At 47.7% G+C, this 27,253-nt stretch overlaps 1 protein-coding gene and 6 non-coding genes across 13 annotated transcripts in view; 6 read left to right on the top strand and 1 right to left on the bottom strand.

Moving 5' to 3' along the window:
* The first annotated feature begins 387 nt into the window (after positions 1-387).
* Positions 388-503, top strand: LOC117358326. Its single transcript, XR_004539023.1, has one exon. It is a non-coding gene; the product is annotated as a U5 spliceosomal RNA (small nuclear RNA).
* A 1,162-nt stretch (positions 504-1,665) lies between these two features.
* LOC117358327 lies at positions 1,666-1,781 on the top strand. The gene has a single exon (XR_004539024.1). It is a non-coding gene; the product is annotated as a U5 spliceosomal RNA (small nuclear RNA).
* Positions 1,782-2,943: 1,162 nt separating this feature from the next.
* LOC117358323 lies at positions 2,944-3,059 on the top strand. Its single transcript, XR_004539020.1, has one exon. It is a non-coding gene; the product is annotated as a U5 spliceosomal RNA (small nuclear RNA).
* Positions 3,060-4,221: 1,162 nt separating this feature from the next.
* On the top strand, positions 4,222-4,337 carry LOC117358328. The gene has a single exon (XR_004539025.1). It is a non-coding gene; the product is annotated as a U5 spliceosomal RNA (small nuclear RNA).
* Positions 4,338-5,500: 1,163 nt separating this feature from the next.
* On the top strand, positions 5,501-5,616 carry LOC117358315. Its single transcript, XR_004539012.1, has one exon. It is a non-coding gene; the product is annotated as a U5 spliceosomal RNA (small nuclear RNA).
* A 1,163-nt stretch (positions 5,617-6,779) lies between these two features.
* LOC117358319 lies at positions 6,780-6,895 on the top strand. The gene has a single exon (XR_004539016.1). It is a non-coding gene; the product is annotated as a U5 spliceosomal RNA (small nuclear RNA).
* Positions 6,896-21,728: 14,833 nt separating this feature from the next.
* LOC117356419 (homeobox protein Mix.1-like) overlaps positions 21,729-27,253 on the bottom strand; it is a 32,154-nt gene continuing 26,629 nt past the window's right edge. For all 7 annotated transcript variants that reach the window (XM_033935586.1, XM_033935587.1, XM_033935589.1 and 4 more), the window contains one exon: positions 21,729-23,422. In XM_033935586.1, the coding sequence (XP_033791477.1) occupies positions 22,703-23,422 (720 nt within the window). In that variant the 3' untranslated portion in view covers positions 21,729-22,702. The remainder of the gene's footprint in view (positions 23,423-27,253) is intronic.

Raw genomic sequence — 27,253 nt, 5'->3', positions numbered from 1 at the left:
AGAACGTAAAGCTTTTGCATAGCTCTGGCATCCTAGTTTAAAGCATGTCGGGATCGGAAGCCCCTCAAGTGTATGCTACCGTTTGGTATTCTGCAGTATTCTGTCCTCTGTGCCGCTAACCCCGACTCGGCTACCACCCTTGCCCCTGTATAGCCACCAGCCGTGCACTGATTTGCATAGTATGCAGGAACTGAATCTCCAACGTGCCTTTTTTGCTAGATGAGACAAGCTTCTTAGCCCATGGGGCATGGTCTTAGGACTCAGAGACATCTCTGGGCACTGCCTTCAATGAGCCCGTTCATTATGAGAATCGGTGGATTTACTCACCACGAACTTAAGAGGGCGCAGCTTCAGTTGCCCTGAGTACAGCTACAATCATGCTGTTGTATTCTCTGATCTCTCTTCAAGATGAATAAATCTTTTGCCTTTTACTAAAGATTTCCGTGGAGAGGGGTGTTTATGAGATTTTTTCAATTTTTAGTTAGTCCTGCTTTGCGGGGCTTTTTATAGGTGCAAAATTAGTTTGAAGACAATTGTGCATTTTATTTTCATTTGAAATTGGATTGAGTCTAGCTATGCTGAATTTGTAGTTCTGACTCTTGTTTGTTTGCAGGTTTTCTACCATCATCTTTTGGAGTAGCTGTCTCCTCAATAAAGTTCTTGTGAGCTTTTGTGCAAAAGCAGAAAGATATGGCCTTTCTCTCTCTCTTGATGGTGCTACTTCTGTGTAAGTGCGCGGCAGATAAATCAGTCATCCTCACGTCCTGGTAGCACAGTTCTCCTGCACTTATTTGGAGTTAGATTCTGGTGCTGTGAGAAGATTGTATTATTTCAGTGTTTTCAGAGGTCTAGGTGTGAGTTATCCTGCATACACAGGCAAGGCTTTCCTTTGGCTCACTTAGCTTTGCAGGATCCTCCCGGTAGACCTGCCAGTTAGTTTACTTTCTCTCCGCCTGCTTCTTTATGATTCAAGCTCTCCAGATTGGGCTCTTTCGCCTAAGTTCCAACTTATGGGACGTAGTTAGGTAGTACATCCCACACTGCAACACCAGAGCCTACTTCTCCTTGCGTTGCTACTTAGAGGCTTCTTGGAAATTGGAGCCTACCTAACTCTTTGGGGATAGTAGGTGGCAGCAGGTGGGGGTTTCCTGTCCGTCCGTTGCCTGCTCATTTGATTTCCTGCGGAGGCAGCCTGGCTCATATGCCTAGCTAGCAGCTCCTTCACCGTTTTCTATTATCGGAGAGAAAACCCCTCGAGAACTTCTGGCATCTTTTGCCAGAACGTAAAGCTTTTGCATAGCTCTGGCATCCTAGTTTAAAGCATGTCGGGATCGGAAGCCCCTCAAGTGTATGCTACCGTTTGGTATTCTGCAGTATTCTGTCCTCTGTGCCGCTAACCCCGACTCGGCTACCACCCTTGCCCCTGTATAGCCACCAGCTGTGCACATATTTGCATAACATGCAGGAACTGAATCTCCAACGTGCCTTTTTTGCCAGATGAGACAAGCTTCTTAGCCCATGGGGCATGGTCTTAGGACTCAGAGACATCTCTGGGCACTGCCTTCAATGAGCCCGTTCATTATGAGAATCGGTGGATTTACTCACCACGAACTTAAGAGGGTGCAGCTTCAGTTGCCCTGAGTACAGCTACAATCATGCTGTTGTATTCTCTGATCTCTCTTCAAAATGAATAAATCTTTTGCCTTTTACTAAAGATTTCTGTGGAGAGGGGTGTTTATGAGATTTTTTCAATTTTTAGTTAGCCCTGCTTTGTGGGGCTTTTTATAGGTGCAAAATTAGTTTGAAGACAATTGTGCATTTTATTTTATTTTGAAATTGGACTGAGTCTAGCTATGCCGAATTTGTAGTTCTGACTCTTGTTTGTTTGCAGGTTTTCTACCATCATCTTTTGGAGTAGCTGTCTCCTCAATAAAGTTCTTGTGAGCTTTTGTGCAAAAGCAGAAAGATATGGCCTTTCTCTCTCTCTTGATGGTGCTACTTCTGTGTAAGTGCGCAGCAGATAAATCAGTCATCCTCACGTCCTGGTAGCACAGCTCTCCTGCACTTATTTGGAGTTAGATTCTGGTGCTGTGAGAAGATTGTATTATTTCAGTGTTTTCAGAGGTCTAGGTGTGAGTTATCCTGCATACACAGGCAAGGATTTCCTTTGGCTCTCATAGCTTTGCAGGATCCTCCCGGTAGACCTGCCAGTTAGTTTACTTTCTCTCCGCCTGCTTCTTTATGATTCAAGCTCTCCAGATTGGGCGCTTTCGCCTCAGTTCCAACTTATGGGATGTAGTTAGGTAGTACATCCCACACTGCAACACCAGAGCCTACTTCTCCTTGCGTTGCTACTTAGAGGCTTCTTGGAAATTGGAGCCTACCTAACTCTTTGGGGATAGTAGGTGGCAGCAGGTGGGGGATTCCTGTCCGTCCGTTGCCCGCTCATTTGATTTCCTGCGGAGGCAGCCTGGCTCATATGCCTAGCTAGCAGCTCCTTCACCGTTTTCTATTATCGGAGAGAAAACCCCTCGAGAACTTCTGGCATCTTTTGCCAGAACGTAAAGCTTTTGCATAGCTCTGGCATCCTAGTTTAAAGCATGTCGGGATCGGAAGCCCCTCAAGTGTATGCTACCGTTTGGTATTCTGCAGTATTCTGTCCTCTGTGCCGCTAACCCCGACTCGGCTACTACCCTTGCCCCTGTATAGCCACCAGCCGTGCACTGATTTGCATAGTATGCAGGAACTGAATCTCCAACGTGCCTTTTTTGCCAGATGAGACAAGCTTCTTAGCCCATGGGGCATGGTCTTAGGACTCAGAGACATCTCTGGGCACTGCCTTCAATGAGCCCGTTCATTATGAGAATCGGTGGATTTACTCACCACGAACTTAAGAGGGCGCAGCTTCAGTTGCCCTGAGTACAGCTACAATCATGCTGTTGTATTCTCTGATCTCTCTTCAAGATGAATAAATCTTTCGCCTTTTACTAAAGATTTCCGTGGAGAGGGGTGTTTATGAGATTTTTTCAATTTTTAGTTAGTCCTGCTTTGCGGGGCTTTTTATAGGTGTAAAATTAGTTTGAAGACAATTGTGCATTTTATTTTCTTTTGAAATTGGATTGAGTCTAGCTATGCTGAATTTGTAGTTCTGACTCTTGTTTGTTTGCAGGTTTTCTACCATCATCTTTTGGAGTAGCTGTCTCCTCAATAAAGTTCTTGTGAGCTTTTGTGCAAAAGCAGAAAGATATGGCCTTTCTCTCTCTCTTGATGGTGCTACTTCTGTGTAAGTGCGCGGCAGATAAATCAGTCATCCTCACGTCCTGGTAGCACAGTTCTCCTGCACTTATTTGGAGTTAGATTCTAGTGCTGTGAGAAGATTGTATTATTTCAGTGTTTTCAGAGGTCTAGGTGTGAGTTATCCTGCATACAGAGGCAAGTATTTCCTTTGGCTCTCATAGCTTTGCAGGATCCTCCCGGTAGACCTGCCAGTTAGTTTACTTTCTCTCCGCCTGCTTCTTTATGATTCAAGCTCTCCAGATTGGGCTCTTTCGCCTAAGTTCCAACTTATGGGACGTAGTTAGGTAGTACATCCCACACTGCAACACAAGAGCCTACTTCTCCTTGCGTTGCTACTTAGAGGCTTCTTGGAAATTGGAGCCTACCTAACTCTTTGGGGATAGTAGGTGGCAGCAGGTGGGGGTTTCCTGTCCGTCCGTTGCCTGCTCATTTGATTTCCTGCGGAGGCAGCCTGGCTCATATGCCTAGCTAGCAGCTCCTTCACCGTTTTCTATTATCGGAGAGAAAACCCCTCGAGAACTTCTGGCATCTTTTGCCAGAACGTAAAGCTTTTGCATAGCTCTGGCATCCTAGTTTAAAGCATGTCGGGATCGGAAGCCCCTCAAGTGTATGCTACCGTTTGGTATTCTGCAGTATTCTGTCCTCTGTGCCGCTAACCCCGACTCGGCTACCACCCTTGCCCCTGTATAGCCACCAGCCGTGCACTGATTTGCATATTATGCAGGAACTGAATCTCCAACGTGCCTTTTTTGCCAGATGAGACAAGCTTCTTAGCCCATGGGGCATGGTCTTAGGACTCAGAGACATCTCTGGGCACTGCCTTCAATGAGCCCGTTCATTATGAGAATCGGTGGATTTACTCACCACGAACTTAAGAGGGCGCAGCTTCAGTTGCCCTGAGTACAGCTACAATCATGCTGTTTTATTCTCTGATCTCTCTTCAAGATGAATAAATCTTTTGCCTTTTACTAAAGATTTCTGTGGAGAGGGGTGTTTATGAGACTTTTTCAATTTTTAGTTAGCCCTGCTTTGCGGGGCTTTTTATAAGTGCAAAATTAGTTTGAAGAAAATAGTGGATTGTATTTTCTTTTGAAATTGGACTGAGTCTAGCTATGCTGAATTTGTAGTTCTGACTCTTGTTTGTTTGCTGGTTTTCTATCATCAGTCTTTTGGAGTAGCTGTCTCCTCAATAAAGTTCTTGTGAGCTTTTGTGAAAAAGCAGAAAGATATGGCCTTTCTCTCTCTCTTGATGGTGCTACTTCTGTGTAAGTGTGCGGCAGATAAATCAGTCATCCTCACGTCCTGGTAGCACAGCTCTCCTGCACTTATTTGGAGTTAGATTCTGGTGCTGTGAGAAGATTGTATTATTTCAGTGTTTTCAGAGGTCTAGGTGTGAGTTATCCTGCATACACAGGCAAGGCTTTCCTTTGGCTCACTTAGCTTTGCAGGATCCTCCCGGTAGACCTGCCAGTTAGTTTACTTTCTTTCCGCCTGCTTCTTTATGATTCAAGCTCTCCAGATTGGGCGCTTTCGCCTCAGTTCCAACTTATGGGATGTAGTTAGGTAGTACATCCCACACTGCAACACCAGAGCCTACTTCTCCTTGCGTTGCTACTTAGAGGCTTCTTGGAAATTGGAGCCTACCTAACTCTTTGGGTATAGTAGGTGGCAGCAGGTGGGGGTTTCCTGTCCGTCCGTTGCCCGCTCATTTGATTTCCTGCGGAGGCAGCCTGGCTCATATGCCTAGGTAGCAGCTGCTTCACCGTTTTCTATTATCGGAGAGAAAACCCCTCTAGAACATCTGGCGAATTTTGCCAGAACATCAAGCTTTTGCATAGCTCTGGCATCCTAGTTTAAAGCATGTCGGGATCGGAAGCCCCTCAAGCGTATGCTACCCGTTGGCATTCCGCAGTATTCTGGCCCCTGTGCCGCCAACCCCGACTCAGCTACCACCCTTGCCCCGGCCTAGCCACCAGCCGTGCACTGATTTGCATAGCATTCAGGAACTGAATCTCCAACGTGCCTTTTTTGCCAGATGAGACAAGCTTCTTAGGCCATGGGGTATGGTCTTAGGACTCGGAGACGTCTCTGGGCACTGCCTTCAATGAGCCCGTTCATTATGAGAATCGGTGGATTTACTCACCACGAACTTAAGAGGGTGCAGCTTCAGTTGCCCTGAGTACAGCTATAATCATGCGGTTGTATTCTCTGATCTCTCTTCAAGATGAATAAATCTTTCGCCTTTTACTAAAGATTTCCGTGGAGAGGGGTGTTTATGAGATTTTTTCAATTTTTAGTTAGCCCTGCTTTGTGGGGCTTTTTATAGGTGCAAAATTAGTTTGAAGACAATAGTGCATTTTATTTTCGTTTGAAATTGGACTGAGTCTAGCTATGTGGAATTTATAGTTCTGACTCTTGTTTGTTTGCAGGTTTTCTACCATCATCTTTTGGAGTAGCTGTCTCCTCAATAAAGTTCTTGTGAGCTTTTGTGCAAAAGCAGAAAGATATGGCCTTTCTCTCTCTCTTGATGGTGCTACCTTCTGTGTAAGTGTGCAGCAGATAAATCAGTCATCCTCACGTCCTGGTAGCACAGCTCTCCTGCACTTATTTGGAGTTAGATTCTGGTGCTGTGAGAAGATTGTATTATTTCAGTGTTTTCAGAGGTCTAGGTGTGAGTTATCCTGCATACACAGGCAAGGATTTCCTTTGGCTCTCATAGCTTTGCAGGATCCTCCCGGTAGACCTGCCAGTTAGTTTACTTTCTCTCCGCCTGCTTCTTTATGATTCAAGCTCTCCAGATGGGGCGCTTTCGCCTCAGTTCCAACTTATGGGATGTAGTTAGGTAGTACATCCCACACTGCAACACCAGAGCCTACTTCTCCTTGCGTTGCTACTTAGAGGCTTCTTGGAAATTGGAGCCTACCTAACTCTTTGGGGATAGTAGGTGGCAGCAGGTGGGGGTTTCCTGTCCGTCCATTGCCCGCTCATTTGATTTCCTGCGGAGGCAGCCTGGCTCATATGCCTAGCTAGCAGCTCCTTCACCGTTTTCTATTATCGGAGAGAAAACCCCTCGAGAACTTCTGGCATCTTTTGCCAGAACGTAAAGCTTTTGCATAGCTCTGGCATCCTAGTTTAAAGCATGTCGGGATCGGAAGCCCCTCAAGTGTATGCTACCGTTTGGTATTCTGCAGTATTCTGTCCTCTGTGCCGCTAACCCCGACTCAGCTACCACCCTTGCCCCTGTATAGCCACCAGCCGTGCACTGATTTGCATAGTATGCAGGAACTGAATCTCCAACGTGCCTTTTTTGCCAGATGAGACAAGCTTCTTAGCCCATGGGGCATGGTCTTAGGACTCAGAGACATCTCTGGGCACCGCCTTCAATGAGCCCGTTCATTATGAGAATCGGTGGATTTACTCACCACGAACTTAAGAGGGCGCAGCTTCAGTTGCCCTGAGTACAGCTACAATCATGCTGTTGTATTCTCTGATCTCTCTTCAAGATGAATAAATCTTTCGCCTTTTACTAAAGATTTCCGTGGAGAGGGGTGTTTATGAGATTTTTTCAATTTTTAGTTAGTCCTGCTTTGCAGGGCTTTTTATAGGTGCAAAATTAGTTTGAAGACAATTGTGCATTTTATTTTCTTTTGAAATTGGATTGAGTCTAGCTATGCTGAATTTGTAGTTCTGACTCTTGTTTGTTTGCAGGTTTTCTACCATCATCTTTTGGAGTAGCTGTCTCCTCAATAAAGTTCTTGTGAGCTTTTGTGCAAAAGCAGAAAGATATGGCCTTTCTCTCTCTCTTGATGGTGCTACTTCTGTGTAAGTGCGCGGCAGATAAATCAGTCATCCTCACGTCCTGGTAGCACAGCTCTCCTGCACTTATTTGGAGTTAGATTCTGGTGCTGTGAGAAGATTGTATTATTTCAGTGTTTTCAGAGGTCTAGGTTTGAGTTATCCTTAATGTGACCATATGTCTCATTTTGAACGGGATAGTCCCATTTTTAGCTCACCTGTCCCGTTGTCTCCACGGACAGCTTCGGGACACCAAAATGTCCCGTTTTCACAGAAAGCATCCCGAAGCTGTGCGTGGGGGCAACGGGGCAGGCAATCGCAAAACTTGGCCTCTTTTCCTGCTTCGCTGCTGACACATTAACAGGACCTGGTCCTGTTGCTGCGTAAGCGGGGAAGCAGGGAGAAATTGTTGGTGATGGTGGTGTGGGGGGAGGCAGGGAGAAAGCAAGAAAAAGTTAGGGGAGTGTTACAGTGGTGGCGACTTTGGGGGGAGGAGGGCAGGGAGGTATTTTTTCTCTCTCCCCTCGCTTCAGTTTAGCAGAATGCCCGATAACGCTAAAAGAGATAATGCAGGGAAGAGAATGGATATGAAATACTTGCCACAGGTCCTGTCACAATGAGGACTGTCCAATGGAGGAAAGCAGAAGGGACTTATATTTACAAAGCCAGGACAGCCCATTAGCAGAAACGTTTGTGTTTGTCAAGGTATGAAATAGCAGACATGTAGCCTTCACAAATGGCACAAGGACAAAGCCAAAGTTTTCTCTGAGAAATCCCATATGGAGCACTGAAGTTCACAGCCCTGCAATCCAGACCGTTGCTTGTGGGAAGGAGACAGGCTGCAATAAATCTGACACCTAAATTCCTTTGCTGTTTTAGACTGTTAGTGCGGCGGTAACTTGGAGAAATGGATGGTAGCGGCATGGGAGGGCCCGAGAGAAAGATAGAAAAGGGGAAGGGAGAAAGAGAGAGAAAGGAAGGGAAGGGGGGAGGGGAGAGAGAAAGAAAAATGAAAAAAAAAGAAAGGATGCACACAGTCAGAAGGAAGTGCAACCAGGGACTCATGTAATCACCAGACAACAAAGGTAGGAAAAATTATTTTATTTTAAATTTAGTGATCAAAATGCATCAGTTTTGAGAATTTATATCTGCTGTCTATATTTTGCACTATATTTAACAGGGTCCCGTAGGGGACGGACCCAGGGGAGGGGGGTTTTCCTGTCCTTTTCCGTTTTGAGGAAAAAATAAATGGTCACTTTAGTTATCCTGCTTACACAGGCAAGGCTTTCCTTTGGCTCTCGTTGCTATGCAGGATCTTCCCCCTAGCCCTGTCTGTTTTCTTTCTCTCCACCTGCTTCTTTATGTTGCAAGCTCTCCAGCTTTGGCACTTGTACTTTAGTTCCAACCCTTGGGACAATGTTGTCAGTTGGAGGGGTTTCCTGCCAAACTGGACTAGTTTTCAAGCCCCGTGGCAGGAAATAATGGGCTTTGGTTGGTGGCAGTTTTGGGGGCCAGTTTTGGGTGGGTTTGCTACTGGTATCATCAGTTCTCCTCTCCAAGCTGCAGTGCTGGCACAGTTCCTGATTTTTTTTTTCATTAGTTCTGCTGCAGCAGAACAGGCTAATCACAAATGACCTCAGGGACTCGGGTCATATGTGATTGGTCCATTGTGCCCTAGCTGAACCAATAAAAATTCAGTATTTTTTCCTTATCATCTCTGCTCTTTGTGGAGTGATTTAGGATTGAGCTTTTGTGGTGCTGCACCTCTCAGCCCAGTTCCCACACAGCTTCATTTCTGTACATATTACAAGTTTCTGCTTCCTGCAGGGAGATCATTCTATGCATCCAATTCTTGACTTCTTGGACTGAATTAGCAGATTTGAACCCAGGTCAAGAAGCACTGTCCAGACAAACTGGACTCTAAGGCAGGTGGGAACTTGCATGACTTTTTCTTGCTCTGTGGAAGAAAGTGCCTTTTGACTTTGCTAGCTTTGAGTCTGGGGTGGAAAGCATGCATAGGAGAGGCAAGCCTGGGTGGGAAGGGGAAAGAAATCAGTTTGTCAGAAGGGAGAGGATGAGAGATTGGCATGGATAAATAGAAACGGAGAAAAGTGAATGCAAATTAAGACTATATAGCCTATCCCTCTATATCCATTAGAGATTCTCTGCAGTTGTTCCAAGCTTTCTTAAATTCAAATACTATACAGCAGGGGTGTCAAAGTCCCTCCTCGAGGGCCACAATCCAGTCGGGTTTTCAAGATTTCCCCAATGAATATGCATGAGATCTATTTGCATGCACTGTTTTCGTTGTATGCTAATGGATCTCATGCATACTCATTGGGGAAATCCTGAAAACCCAACTGGATTGCAGCCCTCGAGGAGGGACTTTGACACCCCTACTATACAGGCTTCGTCTTAACTACTCTTTCCATAGAGAAGCATTTTCTCAGGTTACTCCTGAGTCTTTCCCCTTTCCCCTCAATCCAGAGCTTACTTTCAGTTGAGACATGTCTCCTATGCAATTATGCCAATGGAGATATTTAAATTTCTATATCATATTGCATATCACACATCTACTGTCCAAACCAGTACTAAGAAATAAGGATAATGAATGGGACCTTGGAAACCAGAACGGTGTCTACTTCATTCATCAGTCCATGCTTTTGTTGCTGTTTAAAATAAATAACATTTGCTTGCCCAGGGCATTAACAGAAAATCCTTATTTCAGATAAGTGTTCCTTATAGTCAGGGCCGATGTTAAGGGGAGGGCAAACAGGGCAGCTGCCCTGGGCCCCCACAGTCCGGGCATCTCCCTTCCTTTCCCTTCCCCTGACCTTTGTGGTGCTTTTCCAAACCAAAGTTTTCTCTTGCAGAGGGGTCCTGATGTGGCACGCAGCTGCCCAGAAGCTTCTTCTCTGATGTAATCAGTCAGAACAGGCAGTTGCATCAGAAGAGAAGTTTTGGGGCAGCCATGTTAGAATGGCTGCTGCGCCAAGGCCCCTTTTGAGAGAGAAAACGGTTTTGAAAAGTGTCCACACAGGTGAAGGGATGGAGATGGCCCAACAAGAGGAAGAGGGTGAGTGGCACTTTAGGTTTATTTTGTGGAGAAAGTGGGGGACAGACACTGGCTGGAAGGAGGGTGGTGAGAGAGGAGAACAGACATTGCCAGGACTTGGGGAGGAGAGAGAGAGGGGAGTAGACGCTGAAGAGAAGTAGTAGACACTGGCTGGAAGATGGGGGGAGTGAGAGGAAGAAGACGCTGGCTAGACTTGCGGGGGAGAGACAGGGGTCAGATGCTGGATGGAAGGGGGGAGAAAGAAAGGGCACATGCTGGATTGGGGGGGGGGGGGGAAGAGAATAGAGTTAGATACTGGAAGGGGTGAGGGAAAGAGGTGGCAAGCTGTAGGTAGACACAATGAAAAGAGGGAAATTGAAGACTGGATAGTAAGAAAGAATTTAATCTAGACAGAGGCAGAAAATAAATTGAGAAGAAAGACCAGAGAAGAAAAGGAAGGGGAAGGTAGAGGAGAGAGAGAGAGATGCCAAAGCTATGGGGGTAAGGGTTGAAAACAGAAACCAGATCTGAGGGGAGGAAAGGAGGAGAGAGATATGCTAAAATCTGCTGGAAGGGAAGACAGATGCCTCAACATGGGGGGAGCAGAGGGAAGAAGATGGATGCCAGACCAGTGGCAGATCTCTCCACCCCCTCAAACTACAGGCCCATTGCCGGCATCCCCATTCTTACCAAGCTCCTTGAAACCTACATAAGCAAGCAGGTCACACAGCATACATCAAACATTCTTGCCTCCACCAGACCAATTTGGATTGAGACAGCAGCATAGCACAGAACTCCTCATCTTAACATTATTAACCAAAATTAAACAGCTACTATGTACTGGCTGGCAGGCTATACTTCTCCAGTTCAACATAGCTGCAGCCTTTGGCTCTGTTGAACACCATCTTCTCCAATCAAAGCTTTCAGATATAAGGATAATGGATACTGTTCTAAACTGGTTCACCGACTTCCTCGTGAACAGAGAATATACCATCAAAAAAGATTGGATTTATTCCAACAGCTGGAAGGTCTTCTGTGGAGTTCCGCAGGGCTCCCCACTCTCTCCTATTCTATTTAACCTGTTCATGAGTTCACTCGGAGACATCCAATTTGATAGGCGGATGACATCCTACTCCTCATACTGTCACCCCTAGGCACCTAACTCCATTAGGGTGCTTTGGCAGTGACAACCTCCACCCCAGCGTGTCCTCTGTAGCTAGAGGACCCCTTCAGGACTTGGACCAGAATTAGGCAACTACCTAGTAATGCAGGAACTGGTAAGTATGGACGTTTCCACTGAGTGATCAAGCCACCAGTCAGAATGTTTTCAGAAAATACAGGTTTATTAAGGCTACCGGCCAAATGAGGTTTCAACACTGTGTCATGTTCCTTGCACACAGCACAGATAGCACAGTTACTTACCGTAACAGGTGTTATCCAGGGACAGCAGGCATATATTCTCACATGTGGGGGTGACGTCATCTACGGAGCCCCGGCGCGGACAGCTTTTCAAGCAAACTTGATTAAAGTTTCAAGTTTGCACACTGCACCACGCATGTGCGTGCCTTCTCGCCCACTAGAGGGCGCATCCCACCTCGTGGTCCTCAGTTCCATAACTAGCAAGGAAGCCATCCCCGGGGAGGCGGGCGGGTTGTGAGAATATATGCCTGCTGTCCCTGGATAACACCTGTTACGGTAAGTAACTGTGCTTTATCCCAGGACAAGCAGGCATGATATTCTCACATGTGGGTGACCTCCAAGCTAACCAAAAAAGGGCAGGTGGGAGGATGGCAATTTAGGAAAACAGATTTTGCAAAACTGACTGGCCAAACCGGCCGTCACTCCTGGATAAAGTGTCCAGACAGTAATGAGAGGTGAATGTATGAACCGAAGACCAAGTGGCAGCCTTACATATGTCCTCCATCGGGGTGGATCGGAGGAAAGCTATCGAAGCTGCCATCGCTCGGACCTTGTGCCCCGTGACTCGACCCGGGGGAGGAAGGCCAGCCTGAGCGTAGCAAAAGGAAATGCAAGCGGCCAACCAGTTAGACAGAGTGCGCTTGGAAACTGGATGCCCTAATCGATTGGGATCGAAGGACAAAAACAATTGAGGAACCTTCCGATGAGGCCTGGTGCGTTGAAGATAATATGCCAACGCCCTCTTACAGTCAAGCGTGTGAAGCGCCGTCTCGCCAGGATGGGAGTGGGGCTTCGGGAAGAACACAGGAAGGACAATGGACTGATTGAGGTGGAAGTCCGAAACAACTTTAGGTAAAAACTTAGGATGGGTGCGGAGAACCACCTTGTCGTGATGAAAGACCGTGAAAGGAGGGTCCGCAACCAAGGCTTGCAACTCCCCAATCCGCCTGGCGGAGGTGAGGGCAATCAGAAACACCGCCTTCCAAGTCAGAAATTTCAAGAGGGACTTGTTGAGTGGCTCAAACGGGGGTTTCATCAGTTGAGCCAGAACCACATTCAAATTCCACACGACAGACGGAGGCTTAAGAGGGGGACAAACCCTGAGTAACCCTTTCATGAAGCGTGTCACCAAGGGATGGAGTGACAGAGGGCGTCCCTCCAGAGGTTGGTGGAAAGCAGAAATCGCACTGAGATGAACCCGCACCGAAGTGGTTTTCAAGCCGGAGCGCGACAAATGAAACAAATATTCTAAAACCGAGGATACCGGAACTGATACCGGATCCAGGTGAAAAGACGAGCACCAGGTGGAAAACCTGGTCCATTTCTGCGCGTAGCAAAGCCTCGTCGAGATCTTGCGGGAGGCTTCCAACACCTCCTTCACCGAATGAGACAGGTCCGGAGGAGTCAGGGAACAAGAAACCAGGCTGTCAGGTGCAATGACTGCAGATTGGGATGTAACATGGATCCTTGACTCTGAGACAGCAGAGAAGGAGAGACAGGCAGGGGAAGAGGCTCTCTGGCACTGAGCTGGAGCAGCAGGGAGAACCAGTGCTGACGCGGCCACCGAGGTGCTATGAGAATCATCGTGGCCGTGGACGATTTTAGGTGCACCAACGTTCGCATGATCAGAGGGAACGGAGGGAATGCGTACAGGAACCTCCCTTCCCAGTCGAGTAGGAAGGCATCCGCTTCCAGACGGTCCTGCGAGTACATCCGAGAACAATATAGTGGTAGTTTGTGTGTCTCCGGAGAGGCAAACAGATCCACCTGTGGCGTTCCCCAGCGAGCGAAAACCTCGCGTAGAACTGCTGAGTGTAGAGTCCACTCGTGCGGTTGCAGAAGTCGACTGAGTTTGTCCGCCAGGCAATTCCGTTCTCCTTGGATGTAGACCGCCCGGAGGAAGATGTTCCGGGAGGCCGCCCACTCCCAGAGGCGAAGAGCTTCGGAGCAGAGGGGCCATGACCCCGTTCCTCCCTGCTTGTTCACATAATACATTGCCACCTGGTCCTGCAATATGTGAACGAAGGCTCGAAGTGCTAGGAAGATGGCTCGCAGCTCTAGCACGTTGATATGACACTGACGGTCTTCTGTCGACCACAGGCCCTGCGTGCGAAGACCGTCGAGATGGGCTCCCCACGCGTACTCCGAGGAGTCCGTGGTCAGGACCTTGCGAAAAGGCGGAGTGCGAAACAATAGCCCCATGGGCAGATTTGAAGAGTCTGTCCACCAACGCAGCGATTTCCGCAAGGGCCGAGTTACCGAAATGAGGCGAGACACCGGGTCGCACTCCTGACGCCACTGGGACGCGAGGGTCCACTGAGGGATCCTCAGATGTAGCCTCGCAAACGGCGTGACATGTACCGTCGAGGCCATATGGCCCAGCAGCATCATCATGCGCTTGGCCGACACCCTCGATAGTTGAGAGACCTGGCGGCTCATCCGTACCAAGGTTTCCAACCGCTGGGTCGGCAGGTAGGAGCGTAGGCGCACCGTGTCCAGCACCGCACCTATGAATTGAAGAGACTGCGACGGCCTCAACTGAGACTTTGGAAAGTTTATCTCGAACCCGAGAGTTTGCAGGAAGGCAATAGACTGTCGGGTCGCTGAGATAACCCCCTCCCTGGTCGGGGCTTTGATGAGCCAATCGTCCAGGTAAGGGAACACATGGAGTCCACGTGACCTGAGGGCTGCTGCAACCACCACCATGCACTTCGTGAATACTCGTGGGGACGCGGCCAGGCCGAAGGGCAGTACCCTGTACTGGAGGTGGAGGTCCCCCACCTGGAATCGTAAGAATCTTCGACAGGCGGGGTGCACCGGAACATGGGTGTATGCTTCCTTCAGGTCGAGGGAGCACATCCAGTCCCCTTCCTCCAAGAGGGGATACAAAACCGGGAGAGATAGCATTCGAAACTTCTCCCGGGCCAGGAATTTGTTGAGCTTCCTGAGGTCCAGTATGGGGCGCAGGTCCCCGGTCTTTTTTGGGACCAAAAAGTAGCGGGAGTAAAACCCCGTACCCCACTGGTCCTTGGGGACCGGCTCGACCGCCCGAAGCTTCAAGAGGGCTTTGGCTTCGGTTATAAGGGTCGGTAGCTGCGAACGGTTGCAGGGGACTAAACTTGGGGGACTGTCCGGCGGCGAGGACACAAAGTTGAGCGAGTAGCCCTCGGAGACGATCCGGAGCACCCAAGCGTCTGAGGTAATCCCGGTCCATGCCTCCCGGAAGGACCGAAGACGGCCCCCGATAGGAAGGGGTTCCTGTGAAAGTGCGGAGGGGAACCCGCCCCGTCCGCTCAGCCCGTCAAAAGGAAGGCGCGGGCTTAGAAGGGCCCTGCGCCTGGGCTTGGGTTTGTCCCCCTCTGCCTCGCTGAGACGGACGTCTCGGAGGCGGTCTCGAGAAAGCCGGGGTCGACTTCTGAGGGTATCGGCGCGGCGGAGGCCGAAAGGGTTTCTGCGGCGGGGGTCTAGGTTTGGGGCGGACCAGGGATGCTAGAGAGCGCTCCTGTTCCGACAAGCGTTTGGTCGCCGCATCCAATGACTCGTCGAATAACTCGGACCCCACACAAGGCAAGTCTGCCAGGCGTTCCTGCAGGTTTGGGTCCATGTCGAGGGTGCGAAGCCAGGCCAAGCGGCGCATGGCCACCGAGAGGGCCGACACCCTCGAAACCAGCTCAAAGGCGTCGTACACTGCGTGGAATAGGTACAACCGCAATTGAGACAGGTTGGACATAAACTTATCGAATCCTGCTCTTTGGGAGTCCGGTAACGAGTTTCGATATTGAGGAAGGTCCTTCACCATACCACGCAAATAGGAGGAAAAGGTGAAGGCGTAATTTAGGACCCTGGTGGCCATCAGGGAATTTGAATAGAGGCGACGGCCAAACTTGTCCAGGGTCCGCCCCTCCCTGCCTGGTGGAACCGCCGCAGAAACCCGTGAGGGCTGTGATTTTTTAAGAGCAGACTCCACCAGAAGAGACTGGTGTGAGAGCTGCGCCTTATCGAACCCTTTAGGGGGAATCGTCCTATACTTCGATTCCATTTTTGAAGGCACAGACGTGACTGTAAGAGGGTTTGACAAGTTATTCAGCCAGGTTTGCAGAAGGACACTGTTGAGAGGGAGTCTAGGCACCTCCCTAGGAAGAGTGGGGAGGTCCTGTTCCTCCAAAAATTCTTTGGAATACCGAGAGCCTACCATGAGGTCAATCCCCAGGGCTTGGGCCATGTCCTGAACGAAGGATGAAAATGAGGACGGCCTAGCCTGGGGGGACGGGGTTCTCGACCGCCCCACCGAGGAGAGGGGGGAGGCCTCATGGGAATAATGAGGATCCCTAACCGATCCCGAATCCCAGGATCCCCTCTCGAGGGCCCTCGAGGGGGAAGGGGAAGTTATCCTCCTCGCAGAACCCTTGGGTGAGGATCCCGGGGTTCGTGGGACACTCTCCCGTTTCCTCGGCGAGGCGGCTCGGGAAGACTTCCCATGAGGTGAGCGGAGGAGCCTCGGGTTGTCGAGGCGCAACTCCGACACCTGCAGCGCCTCGCCCCCGAACGACGAGGAACGGTCGCGCCGAGGCGAGCCTCGGGGCCGCTTAGACTTCCTCGATCGACGCCCCGTCCGAGGTCGCGTCGAGGGCGAGGCGTGTCTGGAAGACCCGGAGGAAGAGGAGGAAAGACGGCGCACTCTGCGCAACTTTTCTTTGGGCCTTACACTCCGCTCAGGGGGTTCTCCCGAGGTCGAGGTCCGGGGCGGGGCCGAGACCGAGGCGAACGGGGCCACCGTACCCGAGGCCGAGGTCGCCGAGGCCGGGGCTTCCGAGGGAGCCCAGGCCGGGGCCTCCGAGACCGAAGGCGCCCCGGCCGAGGTCGAGGCCGCCGGAACCGCAGCACGCTGCAACACTTCCAGGGCTCCCGACAGCTCCGATGAGATCAGAGCTCGGAGGAGATCCTGGAAGGCCGGAATCCCCACGAAGGTGGGGAGTTCCGAGTCCGGGGCACACTCCCTGGAGGGCGACCTCGGTTTCGAGTATTCCCTCGGGGTGTGCGGAGTCGAGGTCCGATGCGGGGCCGGGGTCGACCCACCCGCCTTGGCCTGACTCGAGGATGGCTTCTTTGCTGAAGGGGATGGAACAGAGGACTTACCCGGAGCTTGCTTCACTGACGACGCCTTCGAGGAAGAGGGCCGAGGCGAGGCCGAGGCCCCCGAGGACGCCGAGGCCGAGGTCAAGGCCGGGGCCGAAGCCGAGGCCGACGTCGAGGCCTTAGGCGGTGCGTCGGCGGCGAACAATTCGGCCATTCTTGCCTTACGGCGACGGAGGGCCCTGTTTTGGAAGGTAGCACAGCGATCACACGAGTCTGTCGGATGTTCGGGCCCAAGACAGACAATGCACCACCGGTGAGGGTCAGTGATGGAAAGCAACCTCTCGCACCGGCTGCACTTTTTGAATCCCGTAACAGGACGGGACATCCACGAAGAAAAAGAAGAAGGCCGGGAACGTCCCGACGTCCCGCGGCCACGGATTCCGGGAGCCCCCGGAGCCCGATGAAAAACGAAAGACTTTTTTTTTTTTTTTTTGAAGGGAAACGAAAAGAAAAACAGCACCGCGAACTAATTCGAAGGAAAACAAACTAAACGCGGCAGCTAGAAGGCAAAAACACTGGAGCTCAGATCCACAGGGCTTTCTTGCTCCGCGGAAAAATTTGAACTGAGGACCACGAGGTGGGATGCGCCCTCTAGTGGGCGAGAAGGCACGCACATGCGTGGTGCAGTGTGCAAACTTGAAACTTTAATCAAGTTTGCTTGAAAAGCTGTCCGCGCCGGGGCTCCGTAGATGACGTCACCCCCACATGTGAGAATATCATGCCTGCTTGTCCTGGGATAAAACATTCATGCATATTACAAAGAAAATAGTCCAGCGTCAATCAACTGTTCATTCTTTGAAAGAAAAACTTTTGACAAACACCTGACCCAATTATCATCACTGGGGCAGACCACAGTAAAAACAAAAAGTAGAACAATAATCCAAAAATAAATACTGTACAAAACCAATATGCTCTTAATTGTGTGATTTCCAGCATAAGATTGATGCTGAGCTGGTTTATTAAGCAAAGTGTGATCCAGGCAGTCTCTGCCAGCTCTCCTCATTAGGATACCCTCACACAACCAGTAAAGGTAAAAGGTGTGCTGAAAGCTTTAGTCATAGTTCCTAATTGCAGAATAATGCAGACAGTATATTTATCAACAGTGCTATGGTATCTTATAGTTCTTAAACAGTTCTTTATACCACATAGGATTTCTCATACAGAGAATGCAGGGAAACTTATCAGTATGAAGCAGAGAATGCAGAACACAGCCTGCAGACCTCAAACTTCTCCTGGTCTCCGCGGTAATCTCACTGAGTAGCCACAGCTGAAGGAGCACAATGGTTAGCACAGACAGGAAAAAGAAAACTGGTTCAAGCATATGAAAAATTCAAACTTTTTCCCTTTTGATAGAAGCTTGTCCAAAATACTGCACTTTTCAAGTTCATAGAACAAACACCATTTTTTTTATAGGCAGGTAAGTAGAGAGAGAAAACGTAACTCACAGGTTTAGTTAACTTGCATAGCCTCAGCAGCTTCATGGATTTCAGGCATATATTCCCCAACTTCCATAGCCTCTGGCAGTGAAGTAAACTCTGCATAACCCAGAGAGGAGAGCACTGGTAGGCAACTTCAGCTGGGCTCTTGTTCTGTCTGCTCTCAGACCAGCTCTCTGCAGCTTGTGTTCTCCCTGCAGTTTCCCTTCCAGCTCTCCTCTCCCTGTAACCTGATCCTCCAGGCCACACCCCCTAAGCCAGGGGGGGGGGGAAACAGAATCAGGCAATTCATACTGCTGAGCAGGCTTCACTCTTACCCCTGGCAACTTTCTGCCTTAAAGGGATAAACACATTATTAGGTACTAAATCTGTAGGTCAGGGGTCCCCAAAGTTCCTCCTTGAGGGCCGAATCCAGTCAGGTTTTCAGGATTTCCCCAATGAATATGCATTGAAAGCAGTGCATGCACATAGAGCTCATGCATATTCATTGGGGAAATCCTGAAAACCCAACTGGATTCGGCCTTCAAGGAGGGACTTTGGGGACTCCTGCTGTAGGTGAACTCAAGCTTGCCTCAGCCAGGTCCATACTATCCCAGGGGCAGTCAGTACTTCCTGGAGACCCAGCACTAACTTGATCTGCCCTCCTACAACAGGGCTTGGGAAAACCCTGTCTTTTCTTGGGGCAAACCCTGATCTGGCACTGGGTTTCTCACAATACCGGCAGCTGAAAACCAAGCCAACACCAACAAGAAAATCTCAAACATAGAAAAAAATCCAAACCTAGGCAACAACCCAAAAACTGAAGCTAAATATCCACAAAACCAAAGTTCTTTACTTCCACAGCACCCAACAAGCATCACTCTTCAGTCTGGTAGCATCCTTACTCTAGAGCAGGGGTGTCAAAGTCCCTCCTCGAGGGCTGCAATCCAGTTGAGTTTTCAGGATTTCCCCAATGAATATGCATGAGTTCTATTTGCATGCACTGCTTTCATTGTATGCTAATAGATCTCATGCATAGTCATTGGGGAAATCCTGAAAACCCGACTGGCTTGCAACCTTCGAGAAGGGACTTTGACACCCTTGCTCTAGACCAGTGGTTCCCAAACCTGTCTTGGGGGGACCCCCAGCCAGTCAGGTTTTCAAGATATCCCTAATGAATCTGCATGAGAGAGATTTGCATATAATGGAAGTGACAGGTATGCAAATCTCTCTCATGCATATTCATTAGGGATATCTTGAAAACCTGACTGGCTGGGGGTCCCCCAGGACAGGTTTGAGAACCACTGCTCTAGACAAAAACCTCCAAAATCCTAGGCTGCATCCTGGACTCCACATTAACTATGGAACCTTAAATATCCCATCCCCGAAAGAAATCTCTTTACCATGAAACAATTAAGACTTATCAGGCCATACTTCCATCAACATCACTTTGCCTTCATCATCCAGATGATATTGTCCCAGCTGGATTATTCTACCACCACACTAATACACAAAATGCAGCTTATTCAAAACACTGCAATTAAGACTCATTTTCAGCGGTACATAGACGAAAGCGCGCAAGTCAAAGTTGTGCCGACAATGCCGCCCAGACAATCTCAGCCTACCTTAAGCAACTTCACTGGCTACCCATCTCATCCTGAATAAAATTCAAAACATCCTGTATCATACATCACAATTTATGGTAACTCAGCCACCCCTCTTACCAAACTCTTCTCTGATGCATGGTCCACATCACACAGAATTCTTAACAGGATTCATATAAATCTCCCCTCATCAAAAAATCTCAAGTACAGAAGAATTTTCCAATCCATGCTCACCTTCCTGGGAGGCAACATCTGGAATAACCTTGCAGCGACAGCTTGAACAGAACCCAACCATGCCCTATTCCGGAGGAAACGGAAAACTCTACTCTTTGATAACTAATATCTACATGATCTCCACATGTACCTTTTTATTTTGCTTAGTACGATCAGGTCCTTCCTCTCCTCTTCTCCCCCTTCCCTCCCTCTATGCCCTAGAAACCCCTTTCCCACTGCAGGTCGTCTTGAGCCTGTTTAGGTATGTGCAACGCACAAATATTAGTTTAAGTTAATCAGATTTGGTGCTTAGCTCGGTGATAAATCCTAGCAGTATTTTCCTTTCTCTTAGTAACCTAGTTTCTGATGCATAGTCTGTATTACAGAATTACTATTTGTGCACATGTGTTCAGAGTTGTGTCCATCTATGAATATTTACCCATACCTGCATGTATATAAGCTCTGCATTACCCTTTAATGCACAATTGCCTGTCTGGCTAACATAAATAAAGACAATTGCTTTCCCAAGGCAGTGTGATCATTGCTTAGAAGCGTGTGGCCAAGCAAAAGCTGTTCCTAGGACAATGTATGACAGTGCCACCCCTAGACATACGACCAAAATTATACCACAGATTACCTTACAGTGGTACTGGCTAGGCCCTTTTTGTCTTCACAAATATGGTAACTCTAAAGGGACAATATTACATTTACAAACTCATTTTATGCTGCTTTTGTGTTCTCCTGCCTGTGGCTAGAACAGGACTCCTGATCCAACACCTTTAATAAATGTTATTTTCCTTTACCTGTAACTGCTCTGAGTCTCTGTTTTACCTCAGCTTGAGGCCTACACATTTATCACAGACACGATGTAGCTATCCTGCCTGGAGCCAGACAGCCAAGGTAGGTATTGGGAAGAAGGCTGGGGACTCACGCATGCGCACTCATGCGGCCACGGAACTACAGATCATGGAAGCACGCAAATAGGAGTGTGCATGCGCGAGGTAGCCTTTTATTATATAGGATGCAAGAAGAACTACTGTTAAAATAGTAAGACAGCTTACATTAACATTTACAGAGTTTACTGCTAGTGAAACATGTGGATAGAAGGCAGGGATAAGGCAGTCAGCCATTGTATTGAGCGAGTGTGTTAACCCAGGACTTTTTGCAACCCTTCCCCTTTTTCAATAAAGACAAGGCCGAAACAAAAAAAGGATGATGTTTTATTTGGTCCAGACACATCCCACATTTTATCAAATCAAAATACAACTATGGCTTTAGCAAAATAATCCAGAAAGTGATACAGCTCTGTGTGTCCCATTTAATGAATACAACATGAGAGACAGCCTTCCTTCAGCATCTATACCGGTGACCTAGCTGCTATAGGCCCTTTACATGTAGAAGTGTTTTATTATACTACTATCTTTCTAGCTTTGACAGAATTCTCCTGTGGTGACTGATCTGAGTGTCAAAGTCACATGTGAGCATTAAAAGATTCTAGAAAGCAATCAATATGAAGCCATGTGTATACTAAAAGTGAAACAAAGCTGTGGAGCTTCATCCCAATTAAAGAGATAGAATCAATCCAAAGTAGAACGCATTATCTAAATTACAAAGTGGAACGCATTATCTAAATTACACTATCAAATTCTCTAGTTAGTCACCCTCTGTTAATATTTTAAATAAAGCGTGAGCGGTCAACTCACAACCCACATTTTTTAAAAAAACCCTAATCTAAACACAAAATGCATAAAATTGCACGTTACAGTTTTGTCTACAGTAGAGAGCATAAGTAGGGTTACCATATGTCCAGATATGCCTGGACATGTCCTTTTTTTTTTAAAGGACTATCCAGGTGTCCGGACTGGCTTTCAAAACCTGGCAGTTTAACTGGGTTTTGAAAAGCATGCAATGTCATCCGCGCATAGACTCTCCAGACACAGCGCCGAAGAGACAAGGTTTGTGTGGGGCCGGGGTTAGGGGGTGGAACGGGACAGGGCCGTGGGGAAACAGTGCAGGGACACATGTCCTTTTTTGTTTAAGGAAAAAAATCTGGCAGCCCTAATCATAAGGCATTAACTAATGCTCTACAAAAGAATTAAAGCAAAACCTGGAACATCCTATATTAAAGCCTGCAACATACAGCTGCGGTCCTGTGTTTAGTTCTTTATGGCCTGCTAGTGAGGACCCTCCTATTAAGGCAGAATAACCAGGAATGTTTCATATTCAGGTAATATCAGCACCTGGCACCACTAACAAGAAATACTGGGGAAAAAAACCCCAGTACAGCAAATTACATATCTTACAATAAACTCGAAGTACATTCCCCATCTATATAACTTGTAAGGAAAGGGTGAAGTTTTTTTCCATGGCAACAAGCTTGCCAATGGCTGAGCACCAGCTGCGGCACTCAGTGGAGCTGGGTACTTAATATGCCTTTTAATTATAAGAGAGAGAAGGAACACCAACCATCACCTACCACACTATATATTTAAATACCCCATTTTATGACTTCCAGGCCTTTTTAAAAATAGGTAAAAGGCTGGTTTAAGCAGATCCTGAGCCTCCAATACCGTGTTTAAGAAGAACTACACTATCACCCACCACGCCAAAACAGAATCATCAGGCATGGTAGCTATTGTTTTGCATTATACTTTCTCCTCCCGCCCTTCAAAAGGGTAAAACTAACCACCACCCACCAAACCTCTTCCATGAAACTGTCACAGAAAACTAGCTCCTCTTGCATTTCCAGTTGAAGTCTAGCCACTGTGTTACAGACCCACAATTACAGAACTGCTACCATCTTCCCATTCTGATCCAGACTCTGAGACCTTCTCACTCATGCTGCTGTCTGAAACTGGGGAATATGGTCCATAGAAACTCGCCTGCCTGCCTGACAGGAGGTCTACCTGAGTGGTGTAGTGCCCTGTATGACCAAATCTGGATGCCACAGAAGGGGGGAGTGGAGGGATGGTCACCTTCATATCAGGTCCAATGGTTCTGTTGGGTGGGAAATTATCAAATTCAGTCAGATTCCCAAGTTGTGAAGGGATTCTTGAGCTCCATTCGCTGATATCCAAACATGACATCTTGACGTAAGATTTTGGCAACATGGTTGTATGATATTGCTGGCTACTTTGCCCAATCTTCTGTCCCTGATAATACTCCTGGGGTTTCTTGTATTGCACAGGGAGCCAATGCTGAGTGGTTGTACAGGAGTTAGATGATACAGGACCTTCATCTACCTGGCAGAGATTTGTGTGCTGGCTAGTCAAGGAAGGTACTAGCTGCTGGACAGTCGATGCCAACAGCTGAGGAGCTGGTTTTGGTTGCTCTTGCTCTACGGATACTGGCAATGGTGGAGTAGGCACCGGAGGATACCCACAGCTGGCAGAATGAGCATTGGTGGGCATATGAGCCATCATAACTTGACGAGTGGATGTAACTCTGCTTTGCCTCCGCCACTTGGCTCGTCTGTTCTGGAACCAAACCTGGAATAAGATACAGTATTTAGATGAAACACTATTGATAATTGTTCTAACTGCTAAAACTTGACATGTCTCCACTATCAAAAAATGATGAGGGGCATGCTTGGTTTTTAGGTTCAAACAATTTTTATTGATGCAAACACAGCAAATACAACACCAGCACACCCCAAAGGTGCACAGTACAAATAATAATGCATCATATACAATAATAGAATAAGCATAGATGGATGGCACAGAAGATTGTGTGTAACAGTCACATAAGCTTTTGAATCTCTTGAATTTTTTTGGAAACAGTGCAATATATGATGAGATTTTTATGCCTATGAGGGGTCACTTCTAAACCTGTGAGAACAAGAGTTCCGGGCTGGGCTCTGAGGCTTTTCCTCCTTTTATTATAAGTGCTTTAGTTGTATTGGCTTGTGTAATACAATGACATTTTCTCTTGAGCTCTGATCAGTTCAAGTCTTGCAATGCGCAAAGTGTTTGTGATTTATAGGATTTGATCCACAAGCTTCTATTTTGTTTGTTGATTTGGTTAAATCTGGGATATTCCCATGCCTACTGCAAAAAGCCTTGGTGCAAGACAAGAATTGTTGTTGAAGAAAAAGCCACCAGCACTGCTCAGTAGTCACCATCAACTGACTATTTTGCCATGAGGAGAAAGATCCTCACGTCCCAGAAAATGCAATAAGCTAATTGTATTGGGCACCATTGGCCTAATTTTTTTTTTAAAAAACCCTTACAATACACCTTAATATTGCCTGTACATTACACCCTATGAACTCTAGATGGTGCCTCTCTGGTACAATATTAACGACATTGGCAGAATGAGGCATGCAGTAAAGTTCTGAACCAGTTGAAGGGAAGAGAGAAGGTTTAGCAGAAGGCCAGTGAGCAGTAGTCTAGGTGAGAGTTGATGAGGGTCTTGGCAGTGCACTCAGAAAGGAAGGGTATGATTTTAGCGATATTGTAGAGCAGGGGTGCCCACACTTTTTGGGCTTGCGAGCTACTTTTAAAATGACCAAGTCAAAATGATCTACCAACAATAAAAATGCTAAACATATATATATATATATATATACTTTGTATTTATGTTCAAATATTTTTTTATTATACAGCCCCCCTCTCCCGAAGGCCTGACCCCCCCTGAAGGTCTGCACATTCCCCCTCAAAGGTTGACTCCCCCCCTGAAGGCCTGCACTACCCCTTGAAGGATTGTACTCCCCCCCCCCCCCGAAGGCCTACCGTCCCCACATCCATTTACCTAATTCCAGCAGGGAGCAGTCTGCATAGAGGATCGCTGGTACTTTAGCGATCCTTGCAGGTTGCCATAGGCCTCAGGAGCTGTCTTCCCTCTGCCCCAAGCCTGTCTCTGACTTAGAGGAGGGGCAGGACCACGGCAGAGGGAAGACAGTTCCTGAGGCCTATGGCAACCTGTAAGAATTGCTAAAGTACCACCTGCCACCGGCCGTCTCCCATTCATCCCCTTTGGAGATCCCCACAGGAATAAGGAAGTTAAATTAATAGAATACTTAGGCACAGAAAAACAAAGAAATACTTCCAAGAACTGCCCATAAGAACTGCCTGTCACAATGCTCATTAGTGGAACTGAATAAAAGACAAGTACAATGGATTTAGAAGGGGGACGATCCGCCCGGGTGCACGGCTTGGAGGGGTGCACAGCCGGCCAGGTCCGGGTCATCCTGCCTTTCTTTTCCCCCGGTCCGCGCTCGGGGCTCGTGCCTGCCTGGTTCCGCGCCGATGCTCGAATGGTGCCGTCAACTCCCGCGAGTCTCGCGATAACCAACAGCACCATTTGGGCGGCGGGTGCGAGCCCCGTGCGCAGACCGGTGGAAAGGAAGGGCAGGAGGACCCGGACGGCTGTGCATCCCTCCAAGCCGTGCACCCGGGGCAGGGGCGGACCGCCCCACCTCGGTACTCCACTGATTGGGAGGCCGATTTTGGGGTTTTTAAAATTGTATATCGGGCAGCATTAGGCCTCGCTCTTACCTCAATCATTACAGGCGCTTCTATTTCTTGTGATGCGCTGAGCTCCGTCCCCCACCGACCTTCACCCCGCCCTTCCAGCACTCTGATTGGCCAGCGTTCTTTAAGAGGCGGGCCAGTCAGGAGGGGAAAAAAAGAGAAGGGAAGAAGGGAACCTGCTGTGCGATCGACTGGGGTCGCCTGAGCGAACGACCTGTCGATCGCGATCGACGCGTTGGGCACCCCTGTTGTAGAGAAAGAAATGTCAGGTTTTGGCAGTCTGTTGGATATATGAAGAGAAGGAGAGAAATGAGTCAAAGATTACCCCAAGGTTGTGAGCTGATGAGACAGGGAGGATGAGGGTTTTGTTCAGAGAAATAGAGAATGGGGGAAGAGGAGAGACTGGTTTAGGTGGAAAGATAAGGAACTCAGTCATGGCCATGTTTAATTATAGATGGCGGCGAGACATCCAGGTAGTGATGTCAGACAAGCAGGTTGAAACCCGGGACTGAATGTCTTGAGATTTCAGGTATAGAGAGATAGATCTGTGATTCGTTGGCATAGAGGTGATACTGAAAGCCATGGGAGGAGATTAGAGAACCAAGAGAAGTTTAGATGGAAAAAAGAAGTAGACCCAAGAAGTAGACCCAGGACAAAGCCGTAAGGTACATTGACTGACAGGGGGATGGTGTAGACCAGTGGTTCTCAACCCTGTCCTGGAGGACCACCAGATAGTCATGTTTTCATCTGTTCAATGAATATGCATTGAACAGATTTGCATACCTATTACTCCATTGCATACAAATCTCTCTCATACATATTCATTAAGGCTATCCTAAAAACCTGACTGGCTGGTGATCCTCTAGGGACAAGGTTGAGAACCACTGATGTAGACTACTCTGTACATGACAATGGGAAAGTGACAAGGTTAGAGCGAGACCTTAAGATGCAGATGACTGCTGTGACACACAGGCCTGGAACCCAAGGCAGATTTGAAAAAAAACAAGTAAATGATTTGAAGGAAACATCAGCAGGAAGGAAAAAATTATGTAATGGTAGTGCATGGATGTGGATTTTACATAACCAACACACTTACCCTTGTGTTACTGGATCAGAATGTCAGATGAGACAATGGGTAATATGACATGATGGAAATTTCCAGAATAGAAGTTAAAATGTTGTTTGTACAAAGAAGTCCCTGAATTAGTAAAGATGGCATGTCTAGCTGCAGTGTTCAGAAAGAACTACATTTGCAGAATTGGTCTCTTGAAATGTGGTAAGAGCCCAAACTGAAAAGAAAAGCAAAGTACAGGTACTTCTTGTTGATAGACCCTCATAGTAGTCAAGTGATAGAAAAAAAAGAGTTAAATAAACTAGAGCAAAGGTCAATGGAGTGCTGTATAAGCTTGCTACTGCCACCTTGTGATGAATATGAGTATATCAGACAGAGCTTATAGGTGTTAATAAGTTTATATGCAAGAATAAAAATGATCAATATGTAACCAATCATTAGTTAGAAATAGATATAAGGCATTATGATACTAGCAGTAGATAGGATCACTGAAGAGAAGAACCCAAAAAGGCCTCTATGATGAGAAGAACAATCCAAAAATAGGAGTTGTGAGGAGAAGATGTCAATCACACAGCTGCGGATAATCCAAAGCAATGTTTATTGACCGAGATGTAAGTTGTACAGACTAGACATCGATACTTGGACAACCTGTCTTTTAGGTCGTCCAAGTGTCGGTTTGGGCAGGTTTTCAGACAAATTTGTTTCAATTATGAGCCCCAATGCCTACAGTCAAGGAAAAGTACAGAATCTGATGGCTCAGCATAACTAACTATAAG

Source organism: Geotrypetes seraphini, chromosome 3 (genome assembly GCF_902459505.1).
Source record: "Geotrypetes seraphini chromosome 3, aGeoSer1.1, whole genome shotgun sequence".
Lineage (NCBI taxonomy): Eukaryota > Metazoa > Chordata > Amphibia > Gymnophiona > Dermophiidae > Geotrypetes > Geotrypetes seraphini.
Note: the sequence above shows the minus strand (reverse complement) of the source record. Positions and strands in the feature narration are given on the sequence as shown.